The sequence below is a fragment of the Urocitellus parryii genome, chromosome 7, assembly GCF_045843805.1.
Source record: "Urocitellus parryii isolate mUroPar1 chromosome 7, mUroPar1.hap1, whole genome shotgun sequence".
Taxonomy (NCBI): domain Eukaryota; kingdom Metazoa; phylum Chordata; class Mammalia; order Rodentia; family Sciuridae; genus Urocitellus; species Urocitellus parryii.
The window spans coordinates 61,177,477-61,204,249 of record NC_135537.1 but is presented as its reverse complement, the minus strand read 5'-3'; the positions used below and the strand labels follow the sequence as shown (position 1 = coordinate 61,204,249).

General features: G+C 36.6%; 1 protein-coding gene across 2 annotated transcripts in view; it reads right to left on the bottom strand.

Annotated features, from left to right (window-relative positions):
- The window catches only part of Slco5a1 (solute carrier organic anion transporter family member 5A1), a 136,288-nt gene that overhangs the window by 37,723 nt on the left and 71,792 nt on the right, over nt 1-26,773 (bottom strand). Inside the window, exon 5 of one of the 2 annotated variants that reach the window (XM_026397286.2) lies at nt 17,827-17,991. The exons of the other annotated variant lie outside the window; for it this stretch is intronic. Within the exon in view, the coding sequence (XP_026253071.2) occupies nt 17,827-17,991 (165 nt within the window). The remainder of the gene's footprint in view (nt 1-17,826; nt 17,992-26,773) is intronic. 2 annotated transcript variants of the gene reach the window in all.

Genomic DNA, 26,773 nt, shown 5'->3' with positions numbered 1-26,773 from the left:
ATTTTTCAATATTTTTTAGATTTCAAAATACAAGTTTTACCCTTCTTTTATTCAATACTATTCCTAAGTATTTAGTTCTTTTGATACTAGTGTCAATGGAAATATTTCCTTAATTTCATGAAGTTTTCATTTAGTTTTAGTAGTTTTTAATAGTGGATTCCTTAGGATTTTCTCCATACAAGATCACAGAATCTGTGAATTCAAATTGTTTTACTTCTTCCTTTTCAACATAAATTTCTTTTATTTCAATATCTTGTGTAATTTCCCTCATTAGAGTTTTCAATAAGATGGTGAAGAAATAAGACTAGATAAGAGTCTTCAATGAGATGGTGAAGAGAAGTAGCTAACCCAGATTTCCTTGTCTTGGGCAATTCCTGATTGTGGAAGAAAGCCTCTAGTCTCTCACCATTAAGTGGAACATTAGTTACAAGTTTTTCATAGATTTCCCTTATCATCTTGTACTTTTAATCTTCAACCATTTAAACACAGCTGGATTAAAATTCATTTTTGTGTTTTTAATAAACATGTTAAGTATAGCCCTAGAAAAATTATAAAAATAAGAATTCTAAGATGCATATTAAATTTAATAGAAAAGTTTTATTGATCATCAACTGTGAATCAGAAACTGTACTAAACTATAAACACAAAAATTCTTGCCCATATTGAATATACAATCTAGTGTGGGCAAATTACAGATCGATAACTAAGCAAATTATCCCATTGTTAGGTGAGAAATATTATGCAGAAAAATGTTTAGTAAAGAGAAACAATAGTTGGGAGAGAAGTTGTGTTTTTAAGTGGGGCACACTGGGTAAAGTCTCAGTAACAAAGGGTCATTTGAGCAACAACCTAAAGGAGGAAAGGGAGTACAGTAATCATGGGGATTAAATTATACTCCAATTATACAGTGTTCTCATCTATCCATCAAGGGAAGTCTGCTTGGAGCCTGAAATAATAAAATGCAAAATATTTTATAATTACTATAAACTTCAAAATTATTCAGTCCTCCTTACTCTCTGAATTAAATAGCCTAAACCAGGAAAAAAAAAAAGAATTTGGGGCAAGGCAATGACAGTTAGGGTGGAAATCTTAACCATTATGCTACATTCTGCACTTTTAACCTGAAGATGTAGTTTTGTTTCAAGAGACATGCATAATTCCACCAGATAATAAAATCTACAACATAAATTTTATGGTGATAAAACTGTTCTATGAATACAAATTTACTCTAGTAATCTAATGGTCTGAGCATCTAAGGGCGTCAACCCTAGTGTCTATGAGAACCTAGGTTTCAAAGTTAATGGATTAATCAATTTTGCAAAACAGTAACCATTGGGTAGAAAGCATTAGAAAGGAAAGAGATTACACGGCTCCTGTGTGCCTTTATAAACTGATTCATTTCTAAATCCCTGAGCAAAACACCTAATAGTCCCCTTCCATTATTGTTCAGACCTTATCTATTCTTGATTTTGAATAATAAAATCACATATTTCAGGTAAACCTTCTCTTGGAAGATAATAATATAACTTGAATATTTAAGAAATAAGTAAATGCAATGAAAATTTTAAATGTAACCCCAAAGATATACATGAACCAGCAAAGGAAGAAAATACAGTGTAGCAACCATCAATATATGTACCTTCTAACTAATGACTTCTCATGATGTGATGGTCACTGGTTCAATGACAATCCCAGATATTACACTGGGTTGGGGGAGGCTTTAGCAGGATCAAATGTAACCCTGACTGTTTTCACATTTTCATAATTTTCATTTTGACCACAATGAAGACCATCCAAAGTACATACCAAATAAAGTATTTTTATACTCAGAGATAGAGATGAGTAGCTGACATCTTAGATCATTGGAATGGAACTAAAAAGTGCCAATATATAAAGGAGAATGAACAAAACAAAAAGAAGCCACTTACTAGGTGCAACTCAAGTTTCAGCTAGCTAAAGCAAGCAAGAACTTCATGTTTTAGTATTTATTAACATTTGCAAAATTATTCCTAAGTCATATAAACTTGCTTAGGATTTAACTTATTTATTATTGCTTCATATTAGTAATTATCACATATTATTATTTATCTTATTTGTTCATTTTCATAGAATCATAGGATTTAGAAGGAGTTATGGTAGATATTGCTAGTTATCATCCAATGACTACTCACCTTCTACAACAGGTGTCAGAAATCTTTTTCATAAAGGGATAGATATACATATTCTCTAGTTTGTAGGCTAGGCAGTATCTGTTAAAACTATTAGCCACTGCTGTTGTAAAGCAAAGGTTGTTATGGACATGTGTGAAAAGTGGGCATGACTGTGTTCTAAAAAGCTTTATTTACAAAAACAGGCAGGAAGCCGAATTTAGTTCAAACTCTTATTCTAGAGTAATAGCTTGATTTAGGCTGTCTGCCATACAGACTGCATTTCCCAGCCTCCTTGCAATTGGATGTAGCCTTGTGATAAATTCTAACCAAATTGATGTGAACAAAGGTAGTCAGTCCATCCATGCCCCTTCCCCATGCCCTTCCATTCTGCTGCTTGGAAACCAAATATAGTAGCTGGACCTCCACTTTGGACCACAAGGATAAGAATCCAATATTGGAAGCAATTTGGGGACAGTTCCTACACCATACCTGACCTGCCTGTGTCCAGAATTTTATGTAACAAAGAAATAAACACCTTCAGTTTCTTTAGTTTAAATCTTTCTTGGTTTAAGTCTCTGATATTCTAAAAAAAAAAAAAAAAACAACAAATACCCAAATCAGCATAATTCTAACTTAACACAGGAGCTCACAGATCATCTCTTCAACTGACAAAATAAAAGTGAGGCTGAGAAGATGAGTGACTTAAATTAAGTCAGTGGCTTCTTAATGCCAGAGTGAGGCCTAGACTGGCAAGGGTCCCTGATCTAAATCCATTGTGTTTTCTACATTTATGAGACCAACACTCCCACAGACACACATTGAAATTATAAATGTTAATTTCTTTGTGTGATTTTTTTCCCCCAATCACTTAAGCCACTGTTTTTCCTAGGAATAGGTGCTTGGTTTTATTACTAAAAGGAATAAAGGAAAAATAATTTTATTTACAGGAACTTGAGTAACAGTTTCAAATTTTATTTATTTCAAGAAAGAAAGTGTTTCAGACTAATTCACGACCTAACACTCAAAATTTCTTTCAAAGTGTCTTATAGATTATTATCTTCAATCTTAAAGTAAAAACCAAAAAAATGAATGCTATGATAAAAAGATTAAGTGTGGCAGGGTGCAGTGGAACACACCTGTGATCTCATCGAATCAGGAGGCTGAGACAGGAGGGTCGCAAGTTCAAGGGCAGTCTTAGAGCAACAAGGAGGACCTTAGCAACAGAGTGCAACCCTGTCTTAAATTAAAAATAAATAAATAAAAGAAAGCTGGGAATGTAGCTCAGTGGTAAAGTGCCCAGGGTTCAATTCCCAGTAAAAGAAAGAAAGAAAGAAAGAAAGAAAGAAAGAAAGAAAGAAAGAAAGAAAGAAAGAAAGAAAGAAAGGAAGGAAGGAAGGAAGAAGAAAAGAAAAAGGTTAAATGTGTTTACATTAGAGTGAGATGACTTCAGCTTTAACCAAAATTAGCAGTAAGTCTGGACTTCAACTTCATGAAGCAAACTTTCATAGCTTTCTCAAAGCACATTCATATCAATTATTAAACTGATCAATACAATAGTCCTGTGAACAGGTATTATCTGCTTAAACAGATAAGGAACTAGACTTTGGGAAAATGAAATGACTATATAATAATCCTGATAAATTTGTAGAGTACTTTCAGTCTTAAAATACTTACACTTAATCTTATGTAAGCTTATGCCAAGAGATTAATTGCTGTTTATCCCCATTTTATGCACAAGGAAACTGGAACAGATGTTCAGTATCAGAGAGAAAACAGAACAAACACAGAACACAAATCTGATTTTAAGTAAGAGCTCTTTCACATATAAATTAAGAAATCCGTTACCTGAATTCCAAATGTATTGCTCCTTTGAAATCTGGTGGCATAGGCCTGTAATCCCAGCAGTTTGGGAGGCTAAGACAGGAGAATTTCAAGTTCAAAGCCAGCCTCAGCAATTTAGCAAGGACCTAAGTAACTTAGGGAGACCTTGTATCAAAAATAAATAAAAAAGGTCTGGTGATGATGTAACTCAGTGGTAGAGTGCCCCATGGGCTCAATCCCTGGTACCAAAAATAAAATAAAATAAAAACTGAAACCTAGTCTCTCAACTCCTATTTTTTTGTCCAATAGTGGCATGTTTCCTAAAACAAACTCAAACCTTCAAGATAAAAAAAAAATGCTAACATTTGTTAACATTTTTGTATGGTGTATGTGTGTGTGTGTGTGTGTGTGTGTGTGAATATATGTTTACGTAGACATGTGTTATGTGTGAATGGGGGGCATATATTAACAAATTCAGCAGATTTTGAATAGATTAGGCCATTAGTGATGAGTTTTTAACCATAATTTAGCCATAATATTTGAGACTATATTAAATACATACTCTTAGAAAATTATTGACATTTGAAATTCAATCATGCCAATACAAGAAACAAGAAAATAAACTCATGGGAAAAATTCCACCCATTATTTTAGCTACACACAAAAAGTATAACACAAAGCTCTGATTTTCAGCTCTCTTGGTGTTTGTAAAGGTCTATTTGTTTTATGTTACATTAAAATTATTTTTTGTTCTACCTCCAAGGCTATTTTCATTAATAAATTTAGTGTTGTTCATAATAAATATTTGGACACAAATTAAACACTTGGAAGTACTTCTGATAATCAACAGTTTATTCACTTATTTCTTATACCTCTCAATAAGGAAAAAGGTAAGAAGAGGGTGATATTTTTAAAAATATGAACTACTAAGGAAATCACATACACTTTTTGATTCCCCCAAATTTATACTTTTTCATTTGTTTACAGTTTCAGTATGTTTTTTAGAAACAGCAGTATATACCAGGTGACTAAAAAGATACCACACGTGTATTTGCTTAATTTTTATATTTAATATGTAAGTTTCTGGGTTAGCTTTCTGTTGCTGTGAGAAAATCAACTTATAAAAGGAGGGAAGGTTTATTTTGGCTTACAGTTTTCAAAAGCTTCAATCCATGGTCCTTGGCCCTGTTGCTTTGGGCCTGTGGTGAGAATGTGTGGTAGAGGGGGGCTGGTCACCTCAGGATCCAAGCTATATAGTATGAGCTGTTGAATATTCTGAATCCCTCAAAGAGTTTGATACTTATATAGTATATAATTTAAATAAACTTAAGAAAGAAGTTACTAAATAATATGAATCTATATAAAACAAATATACACAAATTGTCCCATAAGAGAAATATTTACCTATAATGTTTCTAAAGGTCTACCTTCATCAAAACATCAATATAAATTATATTCTTCTTTTTTGCAAATAGAGATATGAAAAAACTTTCAATACAATGGCTTGAAAAAATGAACTATTAGCTGGGTTTAGTGGCAGACACCTGTAATTCCAACAACCCAGGAGGCCGAGGCAGGAGAATCGAAAGTTCAAGATTAGTCTAAGAAATTTAGTGAGACCTTAAGCAATTTAGTAAGATCCTGTACTAAAATTTAAAAAATAAAAATAAATTAAAGGGCTGGGGATGTGGTTCAGTGGTTATCAAAAAAAAAAAAAAAAACTCTTAGCCTAAAATCTAATCAGTCCAACAGTAACAGACCCAAATAAATTCCATCTTCTACCTCTGGTCAATATAAAAAAAAATGCCACAACAGGAAGTTGAGTCTGACAACAAAGTGAATTTTCTGCTGTCCATCATGAGATGGCCCAGGTTACAAAAAGACATTACTTCAGCTCCTAATAATGTCCAAGCACATGTTTCATTATTTAGATGAAAAGAGTACGGTATTTCCTGCTTGTGTGGTGAGAACCATATCCTGCTATTCTTAGAGCCAAGATATTCATTAACTCTGGATGTGATTTTTATGAGTTAACAGAAAGCACTTCTGAGGAAATGAGAGACGGTGGAATGAGCTGAAGGTGAGGACAGTTTGTCTCTGCCCTAGTATGCCTGTACTTGTGAGTCCATGAATACTCGAGTTAGCACCTCTTCCTTTACTTGCTTATCCATAAAACTGGCAAGTTATACACCACCCACTTTCTCCTCCTATCACCTCTTTCTATAATAATCCTGATTCTCCTGTCTTTTCATGAGAGACTGATAATTTGATGAATACAGAGGCAAGCCAGGGTCCCTTAAACTTTTTAAAACTTCAACAGCTCTCTAAAATAGATACAATTATACCATTTCACAGCTATGAAAACCAAGGCCAGAGAAATTGGTTAAGCCACCCAAGGTCACGCAGCTAATAAATGGCAGAAGCAGATCTTGGACCCAGACCTTCTGCCTCAAAAATTCATAATTTTTCTCTTATAGCAGGTTGGCTCACTGCAAAGAAATCACCTCACTTGAACACAGCATGGGCCTTTCTAAAACATGACCATGCCCAGTAAGAAGTTTCTGGGTTCTCAAAAGTAAAAAATTTAACTATCAAGCTACTTTACTTCTTGATTGTCTGTGCCACCCTATAAAAAGCCCAGAAATTCAATCTCATTTCTGTCTAATGTGTCAAGGGAGAAAAAGAAAACACATACACACACACACACACACACACACACATTTTCCCACCTGTGTGTGTGTGGGTGTGTATAATACAATATTGCATAGATCCAGAGTAAAGTGGCAAGACATTGACCAACTTGAATTAATTCAAATGCCTAGAAAAAGAGTTGGCTCACAAAGTTCAGGGGATTTTGAGGATTTGTGGGGAGAGTGGGATGTCTGCTAGGTGGCATTTGATAAAGGGTCAGCTAAGTCAATCTGACACTCTATAGAGTTGTGAAAAAATGCTTTCATTCCTTCCTAAATCTCATCTACTGGGCAGGTCCTAGATGCTGATTTCATCAAAGACATGATGCACTTAGTGGCAGGAATGTTCTTACATCTGCTCTTGAGACTTCACTCTTTCCCCTGAGTTTTTAGTCCTTCTGGAAAGCTCTCTAATCTTTCTCAACCCACCTTTTATTCATAAGTGAATCCTGTCCTATGAACAAAATGTAATATTTTTGAGGGCTGAGGCTCTCAAGGGCCTCCAAGCCATTCTGAACAGCAGTGGTCAACATGGGGCTGTGAATGTGGAGGCAGAAATCTGGAGAACACGGGCTGATGTTCTCTAAACCCAGAATATCCCTCATAAGTAGGTAACGTGAGTGTATAGAGGGTGGGGGTGGAGAGATTATGCACATGCGCGTGGAAAACATACATGAGAAATAAATCCCAGACATAAAGACTGTGAGATTAATCACTCAAGATAAGCTAAATGAAGCATTTCACTTTACCATGCTCAAATACATGAATGGAAAAACACATTTTCTTTATACCCACTAAGAGTTGTGAAAAGTAGTCATTTGAAGTGGAGAAATAAAAGGAGAGTAAAAAACTCAAAGATTTAACCTTAGCTTCATACTGATTCAGGTGAAGTCAGTTGCATTTATAATATACTACACTTTTAGGAAAATTATAATCTTATCATGTACATTATGTTTCTGAGCCTCTGTCTGTTGAGATGGGCTAACCCCTCAGCTCTTCACTTTAGTATCTAGTCTCTTACCTTCTCTTCCATTTTCCACCTCCTAATAGCCTCACCTTTCCCTCTTCTTACTCTCAAAATCCATTCCCTCCAGACAATCTTGCCTGTGAATGTTTTCCACAAGTCTTGCGTCCTAGTTACTCTTCTGCCTTAGATTTCTTTTCCTGAGCATATCTCATGATGTGGATATGACAGATGTTTCTAACAACTACTTCTCGGGCTGTGCTAAGTCTACATCATACTATCTCACTTGATCCTCGGAACTTCTGATAATCATGTATGTTTATGGACATGTGCAGGGTAACAGGTTTACTACAGGTTTACTAAACTGTAGTAAGGTCCTTGAGGGTGGGATCACTCTGTGTTCTCATATTGCACAGTGCCTAGCTCTTGGCAATGTTTTATAAATATTTGTGCATGAATACGGGGTAGGGTGGAGGATGGGTACAAGGGAATGGTTCATGAATGGATGGATGGATGAATGGATGGATGGATGAATGGATGGATGGATGGATAAATGGATAAAGAGAGCACAGATTTCAACAAGATCTGTTTGCCTCCAACATTGACCTTTCTTAGCTACTCTGCTACATGTCTTATCTAATACATTAAAAATTAGAGGAGAATTAGCACGATAAGAACTCTAAAACATAAAAGTCTCTGAGGACCAGATTAATCTGTATACTATGGACTCATAGTATTATTATCTGTACAATATGGACTCATATTATGGATTTTTAGGTCTAGAGCTTATAAAAACTGCTCTAGGTACCTCACTTTCTTTTTTAAAAATATTTATTTTTTGGTATACATGGACACAGCACAATGCATTTTATTTTTATGTGGTGCTGAGGATTGAACCCGGGTCCCGCCCGTGCTAGGCGAGCGCTCTACCGCTGAGCCACAATCCTAGCCCCTATGTACCTCAATTTCATCAGTTCTGTACTGGAAAAAGTAGTGCCTCCACTGTAGTATTGTTGAAGGAATAAAATAGTGTCTAGAAAGCACCTAACACCTTGCCTGGCTCAGAGTGGAAACCTTATACACTTTTTGCCAGCATGGCACAGGCTCATATTGAAGAAAAGATTCCAATTGGCTGTAGATTCCCAAAAGCTATGTAGATTTTTAAAAGTGATTTTTAAAAAAGGGTCACTCTTTTGATATTTATAACAATCTGAGGGTCAATGCTAAAGCTTGGGCAAGAATAGGGTGAGAGATAGGGTGAGTGGCAAATATATGTCAAATATATTGATGACTTCTCAGTCCCCTTACCCTCTCAGCCAGGGTGCTATGGTTTGGATATGATCTGAATGTGTTCCTCAAGCATCCAGGTGTTGGAAGCTTGATCAGTAGGGTATCAGTGGGAGGTCATTGGGAGCAAGTTCTCAAAAGGGATTAAGTATTTCTCTTGGGACACTGAGCTAGTTCTTACAAAAGGATTATTATTTTTAAAATAAATAAATACAAGAAAAGCAAACATAGCCCCCCACCCTATCCCCACACACACCCCAACCCCACACCCTTGCTTCCTGGCTAGAGATGTGATCTTTCCTCTGCATGCACTCCACCATCAGTCATCAACCACTGAGCCAAAGCCTGCACCATGCCATGTGAACTTTAATTTTCCAAAACTGTGAGATAAATAAACCTTTCTTATAAAGTTATCCCACTCAAGTGCTTCATTATGCTAATGAAAAACCGACTATTATATGAGTTAAAAGCAAATTGAAAGCTGCTCAATTAAACTAAGTAGTTAAAAAGAAACAAGCATGTTAGACAAGAGAGTTATTTTTATGAATTTACTTATACACATCACTATATGTGCCATTATAACAAAAAAATTGGAAACAATCAAATGTCCCTCAATAGGGACTGAATTACATGATCCTTCCCTATAATTGAATGTTTTATGGGTACAAAAAGAAATGAGCAACATCTCTGTTCTGCTGTAGTGCAGAGCAGAGTGTATGGTTTGTCACCCTTAGGATATGAAAGGGGGAAATACTAATATGAAATACTGATGTGTATTACATACAGTGCATACATAAAAACACACTTACTTATATGTTCAAAAACAAAAGAAGGAGGATAAAGTAATAAAATAGATAGCTTCCTACAGAGGGAAGGAGACAATGGGAGGAAGTCAAGATGGAAACCAATTACTGCTTAATGGTTTTGATTTTCATATCCTCTTAATGTTTCATATAATTTACAATACAACTTTAACTTACAATATAAAAATAGCTGGGCACAGTGGTGCATGTCTGTAATCCCAGAGGCTGGGGGGGTGGGCTGAGGCAAGAGGATCTCGAGTTCAAAGCCATTTGCAACAGCAAAGCACTAAGCAACTGAGTGAGACCCTGTCTCTAAATAAAATACAAAATAGGGCTGAGGATGTGGATGAGTGTCCCTAATTCAGTCCCAAGTACCCTCTCCCAATCCCTAAAAACTGAAAACAAATTAAAACAAGTAATTTTACAGTTTATCAGACATAACCAAAAGAGGAGAATTATTTGAAATAGCATGAAGACAGAGTATTTTGCATATTCACAGTAAGATATAGGCTTCAAGACAAAAAGAAGTTCAAATCTGCATTTAGTATTTCATTGTTAGTAATAATACTGAGAATTGGCTTGAAACTATTACATACACACACACACACACACGGATAAAGTAATTATGTTAAAGTCATTAGGAAAAATTATTTTCAGTGTTAGAGGAAAGAGATTATAATATACTCAAGAAGTTCGGTAGCAATGTAAAATTTTTAAAGTTGAAGTACAAATATTAGTGTAAACTCACTTTTTCTCTTTTGTTTAAAAAAAAAAATAGCCCAGAAAAAAAGACACCTTGGAACAATGAGCACTGCTAGTGTCCTAATGGTGGTCTCCGAATACCATTTTCCTTTCAAAGGAACCAGGATCCTTGTGGACATATGGCTGATCCAGGTGGAGAGTAGGAAATGTGTACAAACAGCAAGGCATCTATTGTCATGTCAGAAACCTCAAAGATTGCTTAGGTAGTGTCAAATGAACTAATTCAAAGGGGATCCCAGGGGCCAAAGATGGGACATTTGGAACATCAAAAGGAATAATGGCTGCAATGGATTGAAGCCCATAAAACTTATTAAAAGAAAAACATAAGTTTTCATAATAATATATTTTTAAAAATATACTGGCCACTATAAAGATTCGCTAGACTATAATTTTTTACTCTGAAAATTGGTAAATGAAGAGAGAGAATTTAAAAAAAATATATTGCTCTTCTTATTCTCTGGCCAAATAAGAAACTGGGCATGGATTCTTGGTGAATTGATTTAGAGCAATTCAAAGAGATGGAGAGAAAGATTTGCAATTTACTTTGAACATGAACACGGCTCCACAATACCTTATTACTGTCCCCTACCCCAGAACATTTCTGCTACTTTACTCTTATGATTTAGACTAAAATAGTTCCCTCTTAAAATTTCATTTGCATGTATTATTTCTCTTAGCAGGTGGAGTTTTTAAAAATGATTTCAAGTTGCCACTCTAAATTAGGTTCAACGCAGTTTATTTTAAATGAGACAACCTAATGAGACATTTAAACACAGATGTCAAAACAGACAAGGGAGAAAAGGTAACTTTTACTGAGCATTTACTATAGAACAAATGCTTTAAGATACAATTATCTCTCTTATTTATTTACTTATTTGTAGTAGTTCTGGGAAATAAGCATTCATTTTACAAATGAGAAACTGAGACTTAGTGTGGTTAACATCCAGTTAAGTGACAGGCCTGGGATTCAAAGAGGAGTTTGTGGACCATATTGGGCCACTCCCAGCAAAGGAAAACAAACAATGTCAATAATGATCCCAGCCTATAAGTGCCAAAGTGATGAAGTGGTTAATAACACCCCCCCCCCGTAAGAAAGTAATATAATTCTACAGGGAATGTGAGAAAAATGTTTATTTGGTACATGTAGCCTTGAAAAAATTATTGAATTATTGAATCTATGATTTTAGAGCAAGAAGAAATTATGGAATTCATTTGTGATGGTTTTCTTAGATTAGAAAACAGCCTGAAGTTCCAAAGTGGATTAGTGTCATGAAGGCAGAGACCTATGGGCTGCTATAGCCCCAGGAATTGCTGTGGCTATGACTCTAGCAGGCCTGGAATTAGCCTGAGCTGTCCTGCTGATTAAGACAATGTATCTGATTAATAATGTTTGTATCTGATTAATAATGTTTGTTACAGTTTGGATCCTGACTGTCCCCCATCAGCCCAGTGTTGAAGGTTTGGTCCCCTGCTGTGGTGCTATTGGAAGCTGACAGGACCTCTGAGAGGTGGGTTCTGGTGGAAAGAAGTTAGGAAAGAGTATGACCTTGCCCTGGAGTAAGAGTCCCTGGCCCTTTTCTGTCTCTCTCTCTGTGTATCCTGACAACCACAAGGTGCACAGACCCCCTCCACCCACATACTCTTGCTATCATGTACTACCTGGCCACAGTCCCTAAAAGCATAGAGTCAACTCACCATGGACTGAAACTCTGAAACCATGAGCCAAAATAATCCTTTTCTCCTTATAAGTTAATCATCTCAAGGTATTTTGTCACAAGAAATAGAAAGTCGACTAACACAGTGTTGCTCTCTAACCACGGGTCAGACAGTGCTTGGATGATTGGTACCAGCTGGTTGATACTGGTTATTAATAGAAATGAGCATGATGATTTGTTCCTGAGCTCACTAAGTCCCCTGAAGAATTCTACTATTGAGGCTCATTGCATAGCAAGAACCAAAGTGACCAGCAAAACACAGAAAATATTTTAAAATATAAACAGAATTTTTAAAATATGAAAGACTCCATCCAAGACACCATTTTGGACTAAGTGGGTCCAGAGTGCTCCATGCTCATGGTGCCTGATAGAAGACAGAAAGTGGTGCTGTCACTCAAACCCTTCTGAAGGGAGCTGAAGCCTGCCTCTTGATAAGCCATAGCTGTGGCTGCCAAGTGCATCCTCACTTTAATGCCATCACCCTATAGTAGTAACCCATCCTTCAATGTCTGCATGTCATTATGGGTCCTCTGAATCTTCTTTAGTAATTGAACCCTGTTTCACTACCATCTTTCATGTACTGGCTAAGAACCTGCCACATGATGGGCCCTCAAACATTTCTTAAATTAATTGATGAATAACAAAGTAAAGAGAATCTGAGTGTCCTGACACTGTCCACTATAACCTTTATAAAAGTTCTCATTAGCATTGAAGAAAAACAAATGTAATTCAGTGTGATAAATATCTCTCTGCCCAAAAGACAAAGAGCCTATAATTGTCACTTTTACTTCCTAACAGCCTCTTTTCCCATCAAGACTGATTAAAGTTATGTAAGTGAGACGATTCCAGCAGCTGCTACAGAATGTGGGTTTGCAAGGACTGTCCCCTTCTCTTTCGGAGCACACTGGATTTCAGTGTGGTACTAGCAAAGGTGTCAGAGTCAAAGGTCATCATCTGACCTTGGAAATGGCTAGTGATGCTAAAGCACATCCATAACTACAAGGAAAGCTTAAGTTCAATGTTAAAAAAGAAAATTTAGGGGTAGAGATATAGCTTAATAGTACAGCACTTGCCTAGCATACATGACCCCTTGGGTTCAATTTCCAGCACTGGAAAAAAAAAACTGCATACATTTATAAAAATTAGTACAAAATCAATTTTTAAAACTTCCCTTATAAAATGGAAGAACTAGTATAGAAAAGATGTTGATGCACTCAGAAGAATGAAAGCACATTCACAGATCTCTTGCATCTAAAGATAGAGGGATTCCCAAAGTCTGCAATTTGAGCTGCACAGAGCCGGCTCTAATGTCATTGACAAAACCAGAAATCAGTAGCTGAAGACAGATGGCAAATATTTGGTTATTTAGGCAATAATAAAGAGGACAGTCATTTTCTAAAAAAAAATACACCCTGTATATAAAAAAATAATCACTGTAGCACAGAAATAATTATCTTGATTACTCTATCATGGAAAAGCAAAACGGAATTTTCCAAGGCTACATTAAGACACACTAATATCTAACTCTATGATTCTACACGCCAAACTAGGAGACCCCAAGCAAAGGTATGCTGAAAAATCACAGGCTCTGAAAACTAAGGTTGTTGACTATGACTCAGCAGCAGGGGCAGCTGGAGAATTAGATGGAAGGACAATATTAAAACCACCAGAATATTATTTCTTGGAAATAATGAAAAAAATGAATGAAATGATAATACATCTGTTATAATACTCCAAGTAAAATCATGAATTGATATATTAATACTCCAAGGAATACAGAATTCTTACATCCATGGCTCTACCACTTACTATTTTGCCTTTAAGCAAGCAACTCAAACCTCTCTGGACCTTGGTTCCCCATCTGGAAATGGGCATAATTAATAATATTTACTGCATAGGCATTAAGTATATGGATTAAATCATGTTATCTGTATAAAAATGTATTATTACAGAAGTTTCATTCTCAGACCTATTAAAGCTGCATGACTTTAAAAGTCAGGTATCATCAACATAAATAATGAACAATAATTTTCTCTCCTATAATTTATTATTGTTATATTTTCCCATTTATATTGCTGAATCTAGTTGAGGTTAGGTAAGCTTTAGAGCCAATTAGTATCCATGACTTTATTTGTTCCTTACATCAACATTGACAGGGGAGAGCTTATCCCCATTGGACTGAATGTACGGAGTAAGTAAAGTGTCCAAAGCCATGAAGCTAGTAACCGGTAGCAACAGGATTCAGGGCCACACTGTCCAATCCCTACTTGAAGACTTTTCCTATCATTACAGTCTTTTCCAAAATATCAACTTCATAATATTTCATTCCAAGCAATAAATGTGACCCTAAGTAGATCATCAGGAAGACCATGAATGGGAAGTCTACTGTGGCACAGATCCACTGTCATGTAGACACGTACGCAGGAAGATGGACATGGGCTTGACTGTGTTTGCAGTGGTGACCTCATCAAACATTAGTATCATCACTTCCCACTAGGGCAAAGGTGTCCCCCAAAGGGATTTCAGTGTGTGTGGTCAAGTGACATGGAAGGTCCCTGAGCAGATTTCCCACCCCAAAATGTCAGAAAGCAACTCCCACCCCACACCATCCACTTGCCTTCCCAGTCCCCTGCATTTATGACCTAGGGATGAACTGCTCATCTTTCTCTCTCTGGCCAGAGCAAGTCTTATTTTACCCTCCCCTGTTGCTTTGACTTGGCCTAAGCTGTCCTCCACAGGTAAGAAATGCCTTTCCTCGCAACACCAAATGGGAAAATCTGACTTTTTTTAAAAAATCCTGATTAAAAGGCATTTGCTCCATGAAAAGCACCTCAAGCACACCACCCCAACATCCAAAATCATCTTTGCAGCCCAAATCTTCTATTTGTTTATTTAATCAGCTTTCCCTGGCACATTTCTCGAACTTTCTCACTCCTCTCAGTTATATCAGCAGCTCAATGCCCTGATTCAAGTCTTTGCAGTTACTCAGCCATACACAAGGTCTAGGGCTGGTGCGGATGACCAAATGAATGACAGTGATCAATGTCCTGTCTTGTGTCTGGGGCTTCCTCTCTACTGTTCATGAGCAAATCACTATGGAGGATTGAGGTATTTATCCAGATAATTTTAAAAAATGAAATGAGAGGCTCAGGATGTGGCTCAGTGATGGGAACATTATCTAGCATGGCTAGGCCCTGGGTTCAAACCCCAGTGCTACAAGAAATATGAAAAGTGGCTTGAACTCAAAAACCTTATCGGATAAGAAATTAAAACTATTGTCAAGTCTTTTCAGAAAAATTTCCTAATTTTCCATTTCACCCTACATACATAGGAAAGGATTCCGAGAACAAAAGATCACAACTTAAATAAGTCCTTAAAAAAGAAAAAAATCTATATTCAGAGAAAAGTAAGAAGGATTCACCTGATAAAAATTCAGAAAGAAATAACAGGAACTTTAAAAAGAACTATCATCCCCTTTGTATCTTACTATAACAGGCCACCCGCTGCTCTTGATCAATCTGATATCTCTTGACTGCTATTATTTGTTGTCTGTCTGGAAAGGAAGGAGAGAGTGTGTGAGCTGGGATGGAGAAGACTTAAAGAAAGCCCAGTAAACTATCACACGTTTCACAGACTGCATTGGCAAGAATGAAGGAAGGAAAGAAGAGAGAGAGGAACAGAGGGAGGAAAAAAACTGCTGACTACAAAACGAGAATGGAATTGTCACTTTGTGATATCGCTCCTGTCATCCTGAAGTTGTATCAGGGTATGAACAGTTAGCCTCATTCAATCCTGCTCACTCCTGACCAGGTGGTTGATTGCTGCCTTGAACATATCACCACTGGGAACTCTGTGGCCAAACACCCCAGTTCCAGCTGAACACTATTCCATTATTCTACAATGAACTATCTTTCTAGCCTTTGTCTCTGCCAGTAATTAAGACACGGCTTTGGACAACGTACACCCAAGAGGCTTCAATTCCTGTCTGGCTCAGCATAGGACCCATGCCCCAGTAGCCCTGGGGGTCAAAATAGCACCTTTGTAAGGAAGTGGGATCATCTAGACGGCTCTGCTCCTTAGTGTGGTTGGAACAGGGCGTGAAGGATGGCTTCCCCATGTGCGTCCTGAGAAAGACTGATCATAAGAAAGATGCCTATGAATAAAGTCTCAGGGTCAAATAAATCTGGAAAGAGTCTGGTCTGAATCTTCCTCTGAGAGCTTCACATTGCCTACCGACATAATAAGGGGGACAAAAAGACTTGCAGCAAAGAACTCTGTAAGATGTCACTTAACCCAGCAAATCCCAAATTTATTTTACTCCAAAACTTCTTTCCAGGAACGTCTTTTAACATTGAAATTTAATTTGGGAAATGCTTGAAACTACACTTAACAGCTAGTGGCTTAGAGTCTAAGTTGGAAGACTTTGAGTGCAGAATCTGACCAAGAATTCTGGCAAAATGTTGTTGTTCAGCTGAAGAGTTAAACTAGAAACAGGGGGTTTCAACTTTCTGACAACAACACTGGAAAATCATCTGGAAATTTTTACTTTATTATTATAGGAGAACTATATTTTTGAAACCAAGATCGAGAAAATGAGAACGAGATACATACTTTGTGATATTGCTTCATATTTACAACAGTAAATATGCTTCACACTTGCAATGGTCCATAGCAGTATATTCTATTTAAAATGATTTTCGATCAGGGACCTACAACCCAATTTTATGTCTTTATGTGGGAAAAATGAAGCAGAGAGCAAAGCAATTACCCAAATATTCCAAATCAACTTCTCTTTCTACAACGATAAAATTGTGCCTGTTAGTTTTCAAATAATTTACGCTTACTATGTTTGGGAGCCCAAGTTATCTGGAAAGTTATCATTATTTCATACTGTTTAAATATACTTTATTAATATATTGAGCCTTTAGGAAGATACAGTCAAGGACTATCTTTAATATGACTAAGGAAATATCTAGAATATTATATAACATAGTACAATGAAAATTCCCCAATACCTGAGAATTAATGTTCCCATATTTGTAGTTCTAATATATACTAGGAAAGAAGATTTGAATACTCAGTATCATGAGTACCTGTATCAGAGATTCCTAAAAACTCAATCCACCCAAATATAAATCATATAACATAAAATTTATAAATTTACTGTTTAACTTCAAGTATTTCCAGTAACTCAATTAAAATCTGTCCACATTTATGAAGGGAAAATCCCAATCGCATGGAACTAATCTGTATTTCAGATTACCAATTTTTTAACTTAACACTTACCAAATTTTTCAAAATACTTTTTAAGACCCAGGCCAACCCATAAAAAGATCTATTCAAATTAAAAAATTTGGGTGCTGTTGCCTGTTTCATTTTTTTAAATTGAGGACCATAAACACATAAATATGTTAAATTCTCCCTTTTCCAGAATACAGCTGGTAAATATGTCACACGGTAATACAATAGGAATCACAGAAAACACATTCCAAAGGATTTCCTCTGGCTAAAATCTTGGAGGACAGGAAGCTGATAATGAACTTGTTAGATTGAACTTTTCTCTTCACTCATCCCATTTCAGTCTAGTGGTCAAAATGACCATGTTTTCAAGTTGCCCTCGAGGCAGTGCCTTACCAGTGTAGATGCTGGCATTGGAAGCTGGGATACCAAACTGTGACTCGATGAACTTGGGAATGAAGGTAATGAAAGCAGTTACAATGGCACTCTCAGCTGTGTATGACAAACTCACAAAAAGGAATGTCATGTTGCTTAAGATCCTGACAGCTGCTCTTGGTAGGTCTACAAAATGACAAAAATGACAAATGAATGTTATAAACAATGGATGGAAAACAAAATAAAACTGAATTGTTTTTGAAATGAACTGCAAGTAGCTGTTCAGCAATATTTGCCACAAGAGAATAAAAACAGAAAGATCTGATGACGATTAGAAAACAACCCCTTGGTTCAATAGAGTTGGTTTTGGTTTGATGTTTTAAGTATCAACCAGAATAAGGAAATAACACACCTACAACCATATTCATACACAGATATCCTTACAAGCAATACCCAACCTGTGACTCCTATTTCAAAATCTGTTTAAATTACTTGTGCTTTTTTTTTATTGATTGAAGACAGTTATTTTCCATGAAGACCTCAGAGTCCATTAAATGTGGGAATCACCTGCAGATCAGTCCTAAATTAGGGTTACCAGTTCCCCCAACCATCATGCCCCTTACAACATGCACTTCTAAGTCGCCATATTGTTGACCTCACATTGAAGATGCCCACAGCTGAGGAACAGGAAGGTGATGTCAGGCACCTGGTTCTCCAGCCTCACTTAGGAAATAATCATAGCTAAAGAAGCTCAAGAGGACAAGGCCATCAGATCAGATACTTCCAGGTACTTTGCACTGGAAAACAAAGAACCATGATCTCCCCAAGGGAAGGAGAGCCCAGAGATGGTGGCTTAGCACCTACTGGACCACCCCTCAAGGAGGAAAAAAAGCCTCATCCTTAAGTCTAGACATTTATTTCACAGAACTTGCTACAGCTACATAAGCAAGTATTTTCATTGCAGCATTGTTTATAATAGAGAAAACTAAGGGGGTCAAAGGTGCATCAATGGGAAACGTTTAAGTAAATTAGTTATATAATGGAGTACTACAGAGTAGTTTAAAAGGACACAGAGCTGCATGTGCTAGCACAAAAGAATTCCAAGAAATGTTGTTATTAATGATTAAAGCAAGCTGCAGAAAATGTACATACATATATAGTGTCACAAAAATCAAACAAATCAAACTAATGTATTTATATGTGGCCAAATATATACTTCTCCAATGCGTCAAAATGCATTCTCCTGTCACATGTAACTAATTAGAATAATTTTTTTAAATTATATATATATATATATATATATATATATTTCTCAATATATATCATGCAAAACTCTTAAGGGCTTAACTTGTATGAACAGGACTGAATTGGGAAAGATAAGAATGAAACGAAATTCTGTGTATATATTTTGTATTTTTTGCATGTTTGCAATGTGAATTAATGCACATTTAGGTAATTTTTACATTTCTTCATGGAAAAAATAAGTTGCACTATTTTTGACAAAGTCATCTCAGAGAATAGTTATCCCCTATGCTCCAACACAATACAGTGATTTCATTAAAAATGGACAACTTTCATTGAAACTGTAATCCATAGCCTCTTATTCATCAGAATCTAAAATTTAAAAGCCAAGACTATTTGCTATAATTGTTTATATTTAACATTCTACATCTTAATTTTTAAAAGTTTAGCATTTTGAAAGAACAATGAAGCTGCATACTTTATTTTTTAACATGGGCAAACACACCAGAGAATAAAGCCTTTCATATTACTAGCCAATACTTTCTTGCAAACACTAGATTAAAATGTCATATCCAAAATTTTAAAATTAAAAAGTTTAGAAATTAGAAAAAAAAATTGAAAAATTACCTGTCTACATTTAAAGATTAACATTAAGTTTAGTTGATATATTTAAAGCCAATGTGTTGAATCGGAAACATCTGGGAGAAATATAAAATAAAAAATTTTAATACAAAAAATATGTATCCCATACATATTTTAAAAGATACCAGTTATACTAAACTGGTTTTCCATTTAGACCCACCTGATACAATAAAAATGTAGTTTCAAACATAATTCAATAGAAATAGGTTTTGGTTCTCTTCTCTTTCATTAAAAAACAAGGTCTGCTTTTTATTTAAGTAGAATTTAGAAAAGTTCAGACTTTCAAAAACTCTACGTTAGCAGTGCTGGGGATTGAAGCCAGGGCCTGGTGCATGCTGGTGCTCTACTCGGCTACCTCCCCAGCCCAGATTCCTTCTTTCTTCCACCTTCCTCGACCAATTTATTGGGGCTGAGCTTTCAGCCTGCATGCCCTGCAGGAATGGAGGGCGCAGGTCCAGGGTTGTACCTTCAAGTGGTGGCGCTGAGTGTTTTCTTACATACAGAGAGACTGAGCAAATAATTACAGAGTAATGGGAGTCTGCTTTCCAACTGCTAAAAGAAGGAGTTACAAATACTGAAGAGTAGACAGTTCAATATCAGTTTGGAGCTGGAGATATTGTTATGAAGCAATTAGGCAGATAAATAAATAAATAAGATGATTAGATAGATAAGACAGATTGGCAGCGTTAGATGACAGGATCGATTATATAGATAGGCTAGATAGATAACATAGAATAAATTGATTGACAGGTGATAGATGATAGATATGTGTGCACTTCCCAACTCTGTGTGCTAACAGGTTTTAGAAGTAATCACACTCTGATAGAAATTAGTTCATCCTGTACTAATTTCTTGGTTTCTAACAATCATTTTCCACTAACAGGAACCAGAGAAATATCTAACTTCAGAATTGAAGCAGAGAACAAGCAAGCTGAGCTTGGGAAATCTTGAACAAGAAGTAAAGAAGCCAGGCACAGTGATTCACACCTGTAATCCCAGGGACTCTGGAGGCTGATGCGGAAGGATCATAAGTTCAGTTTCAGCTACTGAGCAAGGCCCTAAGTGATTTATCAAGACCTTGTCTCAAAATAAAAAAAATATCAAGGGCTGGGGATGTGGCTCAGTGATTAAGCACCCCTGGGTTTAATCCCCAGTGGCAACCTGGGAGAATCTGAACTCAGTAGATGATAAAAGCAGTCAGTGAAAATCTAATAGGAACAAGATACAGTCAATCCTCATTGTTTGTAGATTTCATATTTGCAAATTCACTCACTATTAAAATTTCATTGTAGCCCCAAAATTAATACTTAAAAGCACTTTTACAGTCATGCTCAGGGTGGAAAAACTTGAGTTGTCCAACCCATCCGTTGGGCTGGGCTGAAACATAGCGACTCTCCCACCTTATTGTTTCAGCTTTCATCTAGTAAGTGAGGATCCTTTTCACAGTATAGCATCCCATCTTTCTCTTGCTTTCTGTTGGTGACTTGCTTTTTAAATGTTGCCAAGGGTAGTGCTGCCATGCTGTCTCACGTTCCTAAGCACAGTGTCTGCGAGGAGCTTATGGGGAAAGTGCATTTGTTAGAGAGACTTCCTTTAGGCAGGAGTTACAGTGCTGTCAGTGGTGAGCTCAATGCTAATGAACTGACAATATATATATCCAAAAGGGGTCTTTAGACAGAAACATACCTAAAATAAGGTTATATGGGTTGGTAATTATGTAGTGACAGGAACCCACTCTGTGTCTCCCTGGGAATGATGTTTCAGTATTCACTAATTAGGGGTTCATTGTTACTTGTTAGAACAAAACTGTTGCAAATAATCAACTCACTTTACAAAGCTTCAAAATAGTTCCTAACAAAATATTCATAGATTATTTTTTGACTAATAATTACCTGGTACTTATTAACTTAAGCAGGGGGAAAACAAGCAAATGCAATTCTATCCGGTGATCAAAGTTAACCTGATTATGGGGTGAATTAATACCTTCTGCCTCTGTTACGATGCACTAAGAATGGCATCATTTGGGTGGTAGGCCTATAAAACTACAAAAATCAAGAAAGAACATCAAACCTAAACTTCATTCTATGAAGTTAATGGTTTTTAAATTTTAAAAAGATCAAGGTTATACAAGACACAGAAAGATGAGAAAGTGATATAGACCGAAGGAGAATAAAATCACAAAAACTAGAAGCCAGGTGCACTAGCACACACCTGTAATCCCAGCTGAGGCAAGAGATTCACAAGTTCAAGGCCAGGCTTGAACTCATCAAGACCCTATCTCAATTTTTTTAAAAAAAGATTTAAAGGGCTGGGGATATAGCTCAATGCATGAGGCCCTAGGTTTAATCCCCAGTACTGCAATAAGAAAGAAAGGAAGGAAGGAAGGAAAGAAAGAAAGAAAGAAAGAAAGAAAGAAAGAAAGAAAGAAAGAAAGAAAGAAAGAAAGAAAGAAAGAAGGAAAGAAGGAAAGAAGGAAAGAAGGAAAGAAGGAAGGAAGGAAGGAAGGAAGGAAGGAAGGAAGGAAGGAAGGAAGGAAGGAAGGAAGGGAAAAGAAACGACACAAAAACTAATACACATGGCCCTGGACTGGATCTTGGAAATAAAGAACATTATTGGGAGCAATCAGCAAAACTTGAGTGGGGCCTATAGTTTAGATGTCACATTGGTTCCATGTTAATTTCCCATTTTTTGACGCCTGTCCAGTGATACAGGAAAGTATCCTTATACTTAGGAAACACAGGAAAGTATTGGGAGCAGGAAAACATTGTTCTGTGACTTCCCAGATGTGTTAATGGTTAAGAAATCATTATAGGGTACAGGATAACTGGAGCTCAATGGGCTATTATTCTTCAGCCTTTATGTAAATTTAAAGTTATTTCAAAACATCAAGTTTAAAAAATTAAGTTAGCAAATTATTTGCTAAATCTACAACTTTACAACCAAATACCAAATTTTTATGCTGCAGGATATATTTTAGATCGGTTTCTCGGTGTCATTTATAATTGTGTCCTTATAAAATCAAAGATGTAATAAAAAGCATGGTGAAGGAGAGGTGAGGAGATAATGATGGTGATTATCATTTTTGATCATTTAATGCTAAGAAATCTTATAAATTCAATGATAAGAGCAGACTGACAGACTAAGAAATGCCTTTAAACAGTTGTACGCAGGAATAAAATTCCATTCAAAGCACCAAATTCAAGAGAATATAGTATAAAGAGGATTATACTTAGAAATTGCTTTTAAAAGAAGTGTTAATTGCATTGGCAGATCCTTTGCTCCTTCAGGATAGACATCAGCAGCAGTGCCTGCGACCCCATCATCCTGTGCACCTGGACCAAATGTTAACATTGCACTTCAATCACAACAGGGCTGTGTGGAGACACATTTTATGTGATCCCTCCCAGCAACCTTGCAAACCTTTATTAAAGTTTCAGAAAATCTGGTTTGCATGGTGTGTCAGCGATTCTTGATAAGGGATGGTATTGACAAGAGACTGAATCTGTCACATGAGGGCAGCGACCACAATTAATTCTTCTCCAAAGCGATGGAAATCACACTGTGATAGGAAGCAGCAGATATTTGTGTCTGTTATTTTTTGACCCCTAGGCCAACATGCTCCAGCATACGTGAAAGTTTTTATGCTCATTCATAAAAAATAAATCTACATTTGAAGTATCTATTAGTCCAAGGTCTTTGGAAGAATAACATTTTAAACAAGCATCCTTTCCAGCAAACCAGAGAGATTCAGCCATTTTCAAGGGGGCAGAGGGATAAACTTACTGAGAGGTTATTTAGTGAGAAATGCATCCCTGGCGGAGAGGTATCTAAAAGAACCCATCACGTGAATACCTCTCACCTGTGGTTCCTTATATAGAAGTTGCAAGGTTTTAATGATGTGCCCTGATACCCCACAGTGAGCTGACTGGACCAGGGGAGGGGGCTGGACTCAAAGGTGCATGCAGCCAGCAGGCAGGGAAGGCCAGGAGAGGACACATGAGCAGATAGGCCAAGCCCTTCACTTGCTTCCCTTAGAGTGTCTGCACTTGAGACATGCAGAGGAAGGATTGGGACAGCAAGAATGTCTTGAATGAGAGACAAAAACAAACAAACAAACAAACAAAAAAACCTAGCAACAACCACAACACAAGATATATTTGAAAAAGACTTTCCCACAAGGGGACTGACCACACATAAGAGAGAAAGGACCAGCTACTATCAACCCCACCACATGCTGCAGGCCCCGAGGAATGGGGCTCCCAGCTGGCCTTCCAGTCTAATGTCCTGTGATTATCTGACCGTAGGCTCTGTCCATGGCAGAAATCCTGGTCTCTGTGCTGTTTTCAGTCTCCCCCACCAGTCTCCTTGGCAAATGTCAGATTCATCCCTATGGTTCCAGATTCGCATCGCCTCTTTTAGGGAGCTGTCCACAGCCCCTCCAGACATACCCCTTCTCCCCCACTTCCACTTTCAGGACACTTGGTCCAGTCATCCAGTCCAGTGTCACTGTGTGTGTGTTTACCTGCCTGTTCCCTTTAAGAGACAATAAGTGCTTCGAAGGCAGAACCTTGGTATATCTGTACGTATTTAGCTCCTGGCGTATGGTGGGTACTCAGAAAATAGACTTCAAAGGGTTTAGGGGCATAGCTCAAGGGAGAGCATTTGCCTCTTATGCTCAAGGCCCTTGGTTTAATTCCCAGCACCATACACACACACACACACACACACACACACACACACACACACACACACATATACTTGGAATGCATTCATTCACTAATATTCTTTAGTACATCACAACAATAATTTGTACTAAAACAATCTATCTGTATATTTGTGAGAAAATGAAGTCGATTCCACAGAAGAGCTATTTGATCCTGGGGACCAGATGGAGTATTAACAAAGCAAGAGTCACAAGATGAAGGGTGGTCCACAGTGGTAGACATACCGAAAAGCTGAAGGACATGATACATGATTCTTTTCAACGTAAAGCTCTTTAAAGCTAGAGAATCCTTACCATTAAGGATTTCAGACAAAGAAAAATTAAAATTTAATAGGAGGAGGAATATAAAATTCATTTATACAATATTTCATCTATTCAGGATGTCTGGGAAAGAGGCATTTCATGTGCTTAAATTTTTACATAACTGAAAAACTGCTTCTTGAAAGCATCAACATCTTAAAGTAGCTGATGCATTAACAGATATTACTAGACGATCCACAGCCCAATTTGACATCTTCTTCAGGATTCAAAATTGTAATTATGAAAACTAATTTCCCTATACTAATTAATTTTAGCATATTTTTAGCTTTCGTTTATTTTCTGATTTTTTTTTTCCTGGTGGCTAGAAGATTCTTTCCCCATGTCTGTTGTTTGTGTGTTTGTTTTTACCTGCTGATAGTCTCTTTCCCCATCAACTTTTCTCTGTTACGGTCTTCTAGCATAAGCTATCAATTCTGTTCTTTTTATATTTTTTTCCTAATCCAGATGGGGTAGAATGAGAAGCCACTTGTTTTATTGTTGTGCCCAAAACATGAATTATTACTACGAAGGAGTTGACTAAATTGTATTACCTGGGAACTTATATTCCTTCCCAGGTATAAATTATATAAACATTAAATACCAAACAACATACTGAGCCCTCTTAATATTTTTTGTAATTTTCTGACACAGATGTCTTTAGATGTACTATCTCTTGTAGAGAAATTTTTTTTTTCAAGTTTAGCAGCCCATGAAGTTTATTCACATAAAATACAGACCTTTCTAAGACAATTAACTTAGGTAAGAACTATTGTGTCTGTTTTGGGGGGGTTTGGTGGGGAGGGTAACTAAGAATTGAATCCAGGGGCGCTTTACCACTCTGCTACATCCCCAGCTCTCCTCGTCCCCTAGATATCTTTATTTTTTATTTTGAGACAGGGTCTCACTCTGTTGCTGAGGCTGGCCTTGAACTTGAGATCCTCCTGTCGCACTGCTATGATTACAGGCATGCACCACGTGCCTGGCACAATAAACTGTTTCAAAGTGAATAATCCAGTGGTGTTCAGTAGAGTCCCATGTGGAACCACCACCTCTCACTAGTTTCAAAATGCAAATGCTTTCCTACAATAAAAATTTAACTGTTTCATTTTCAGGAATAGGATTGGAATTTGCTTTTGTTTTAGTCTTTACATATTTAGTACTTTCTAAATTTTCTACCATGAACATATTTAACTTTTATGATCTTAAAAAAAAAAGGGAAAATTTCAATTTTAAAAGGATGTGGAAATGTGTCATTCCCCAGGAGAAATCTTTGTGACTCAAGCAGCCAACCTATGAATTCCTTCCTCTCCTTCCTCTCACCTTCCTTAGAATGTACATATCTCAGTTTTAAGAGTTAACATATTATTTGTATCTTTTTGAGATCTTTTTTTTCTTTTTGTCTCCCTTCCAGAGCTAGGACCATAACTTTTCATATATGTATCTTAAGTTCTTAGTCCTGTGATTTTTACTCAACAAAGATATTTCACAGAGAGAGGACAAAAAAAGAAAAAGAGAAATTTTCCTAAGATAGATACTGTCAGCCATCTACTCAACACTTAAAATTATATTTGGGGACCAATCTAGTCCTTTCCTAAAAATCTTAGATTCTGTCATACCAGTGGCCAGTGGCTCAGGTGGCTGAGGCAGGAGGATTACAAGTTCAAAGTCAGCCTCAACACTTTAGTGAGGCCCTAAGCAACTTAGTGAGAACTTGCCTCAAAATATAAGGAAAAAAAAAATAACAGGCTTGATATTTGGCTTAGTGGTTAAACACCCCTAGATTCAATCCCTGGTACAAAAAAAAAAAAAAAAAAAAAAACTTAGATAATGCTCACATAAAAGAGCAATTGAACAAACATATAAAAGGCAGCTTAAACGAATTAAAGTCAAACAAGGTATAAAATTCACATTGGACACAAAGAGACCAAAAGTGAAAGATGAAAACAACCCGTGTGGAAAATTGGAGCTATGTAAACAGCTGGTATTTTTATTGATATGTTATGAAATAATGCAATACCACCAAAATACAGGGTGCATTTTTTTTAAGTGATCAAAATTTTT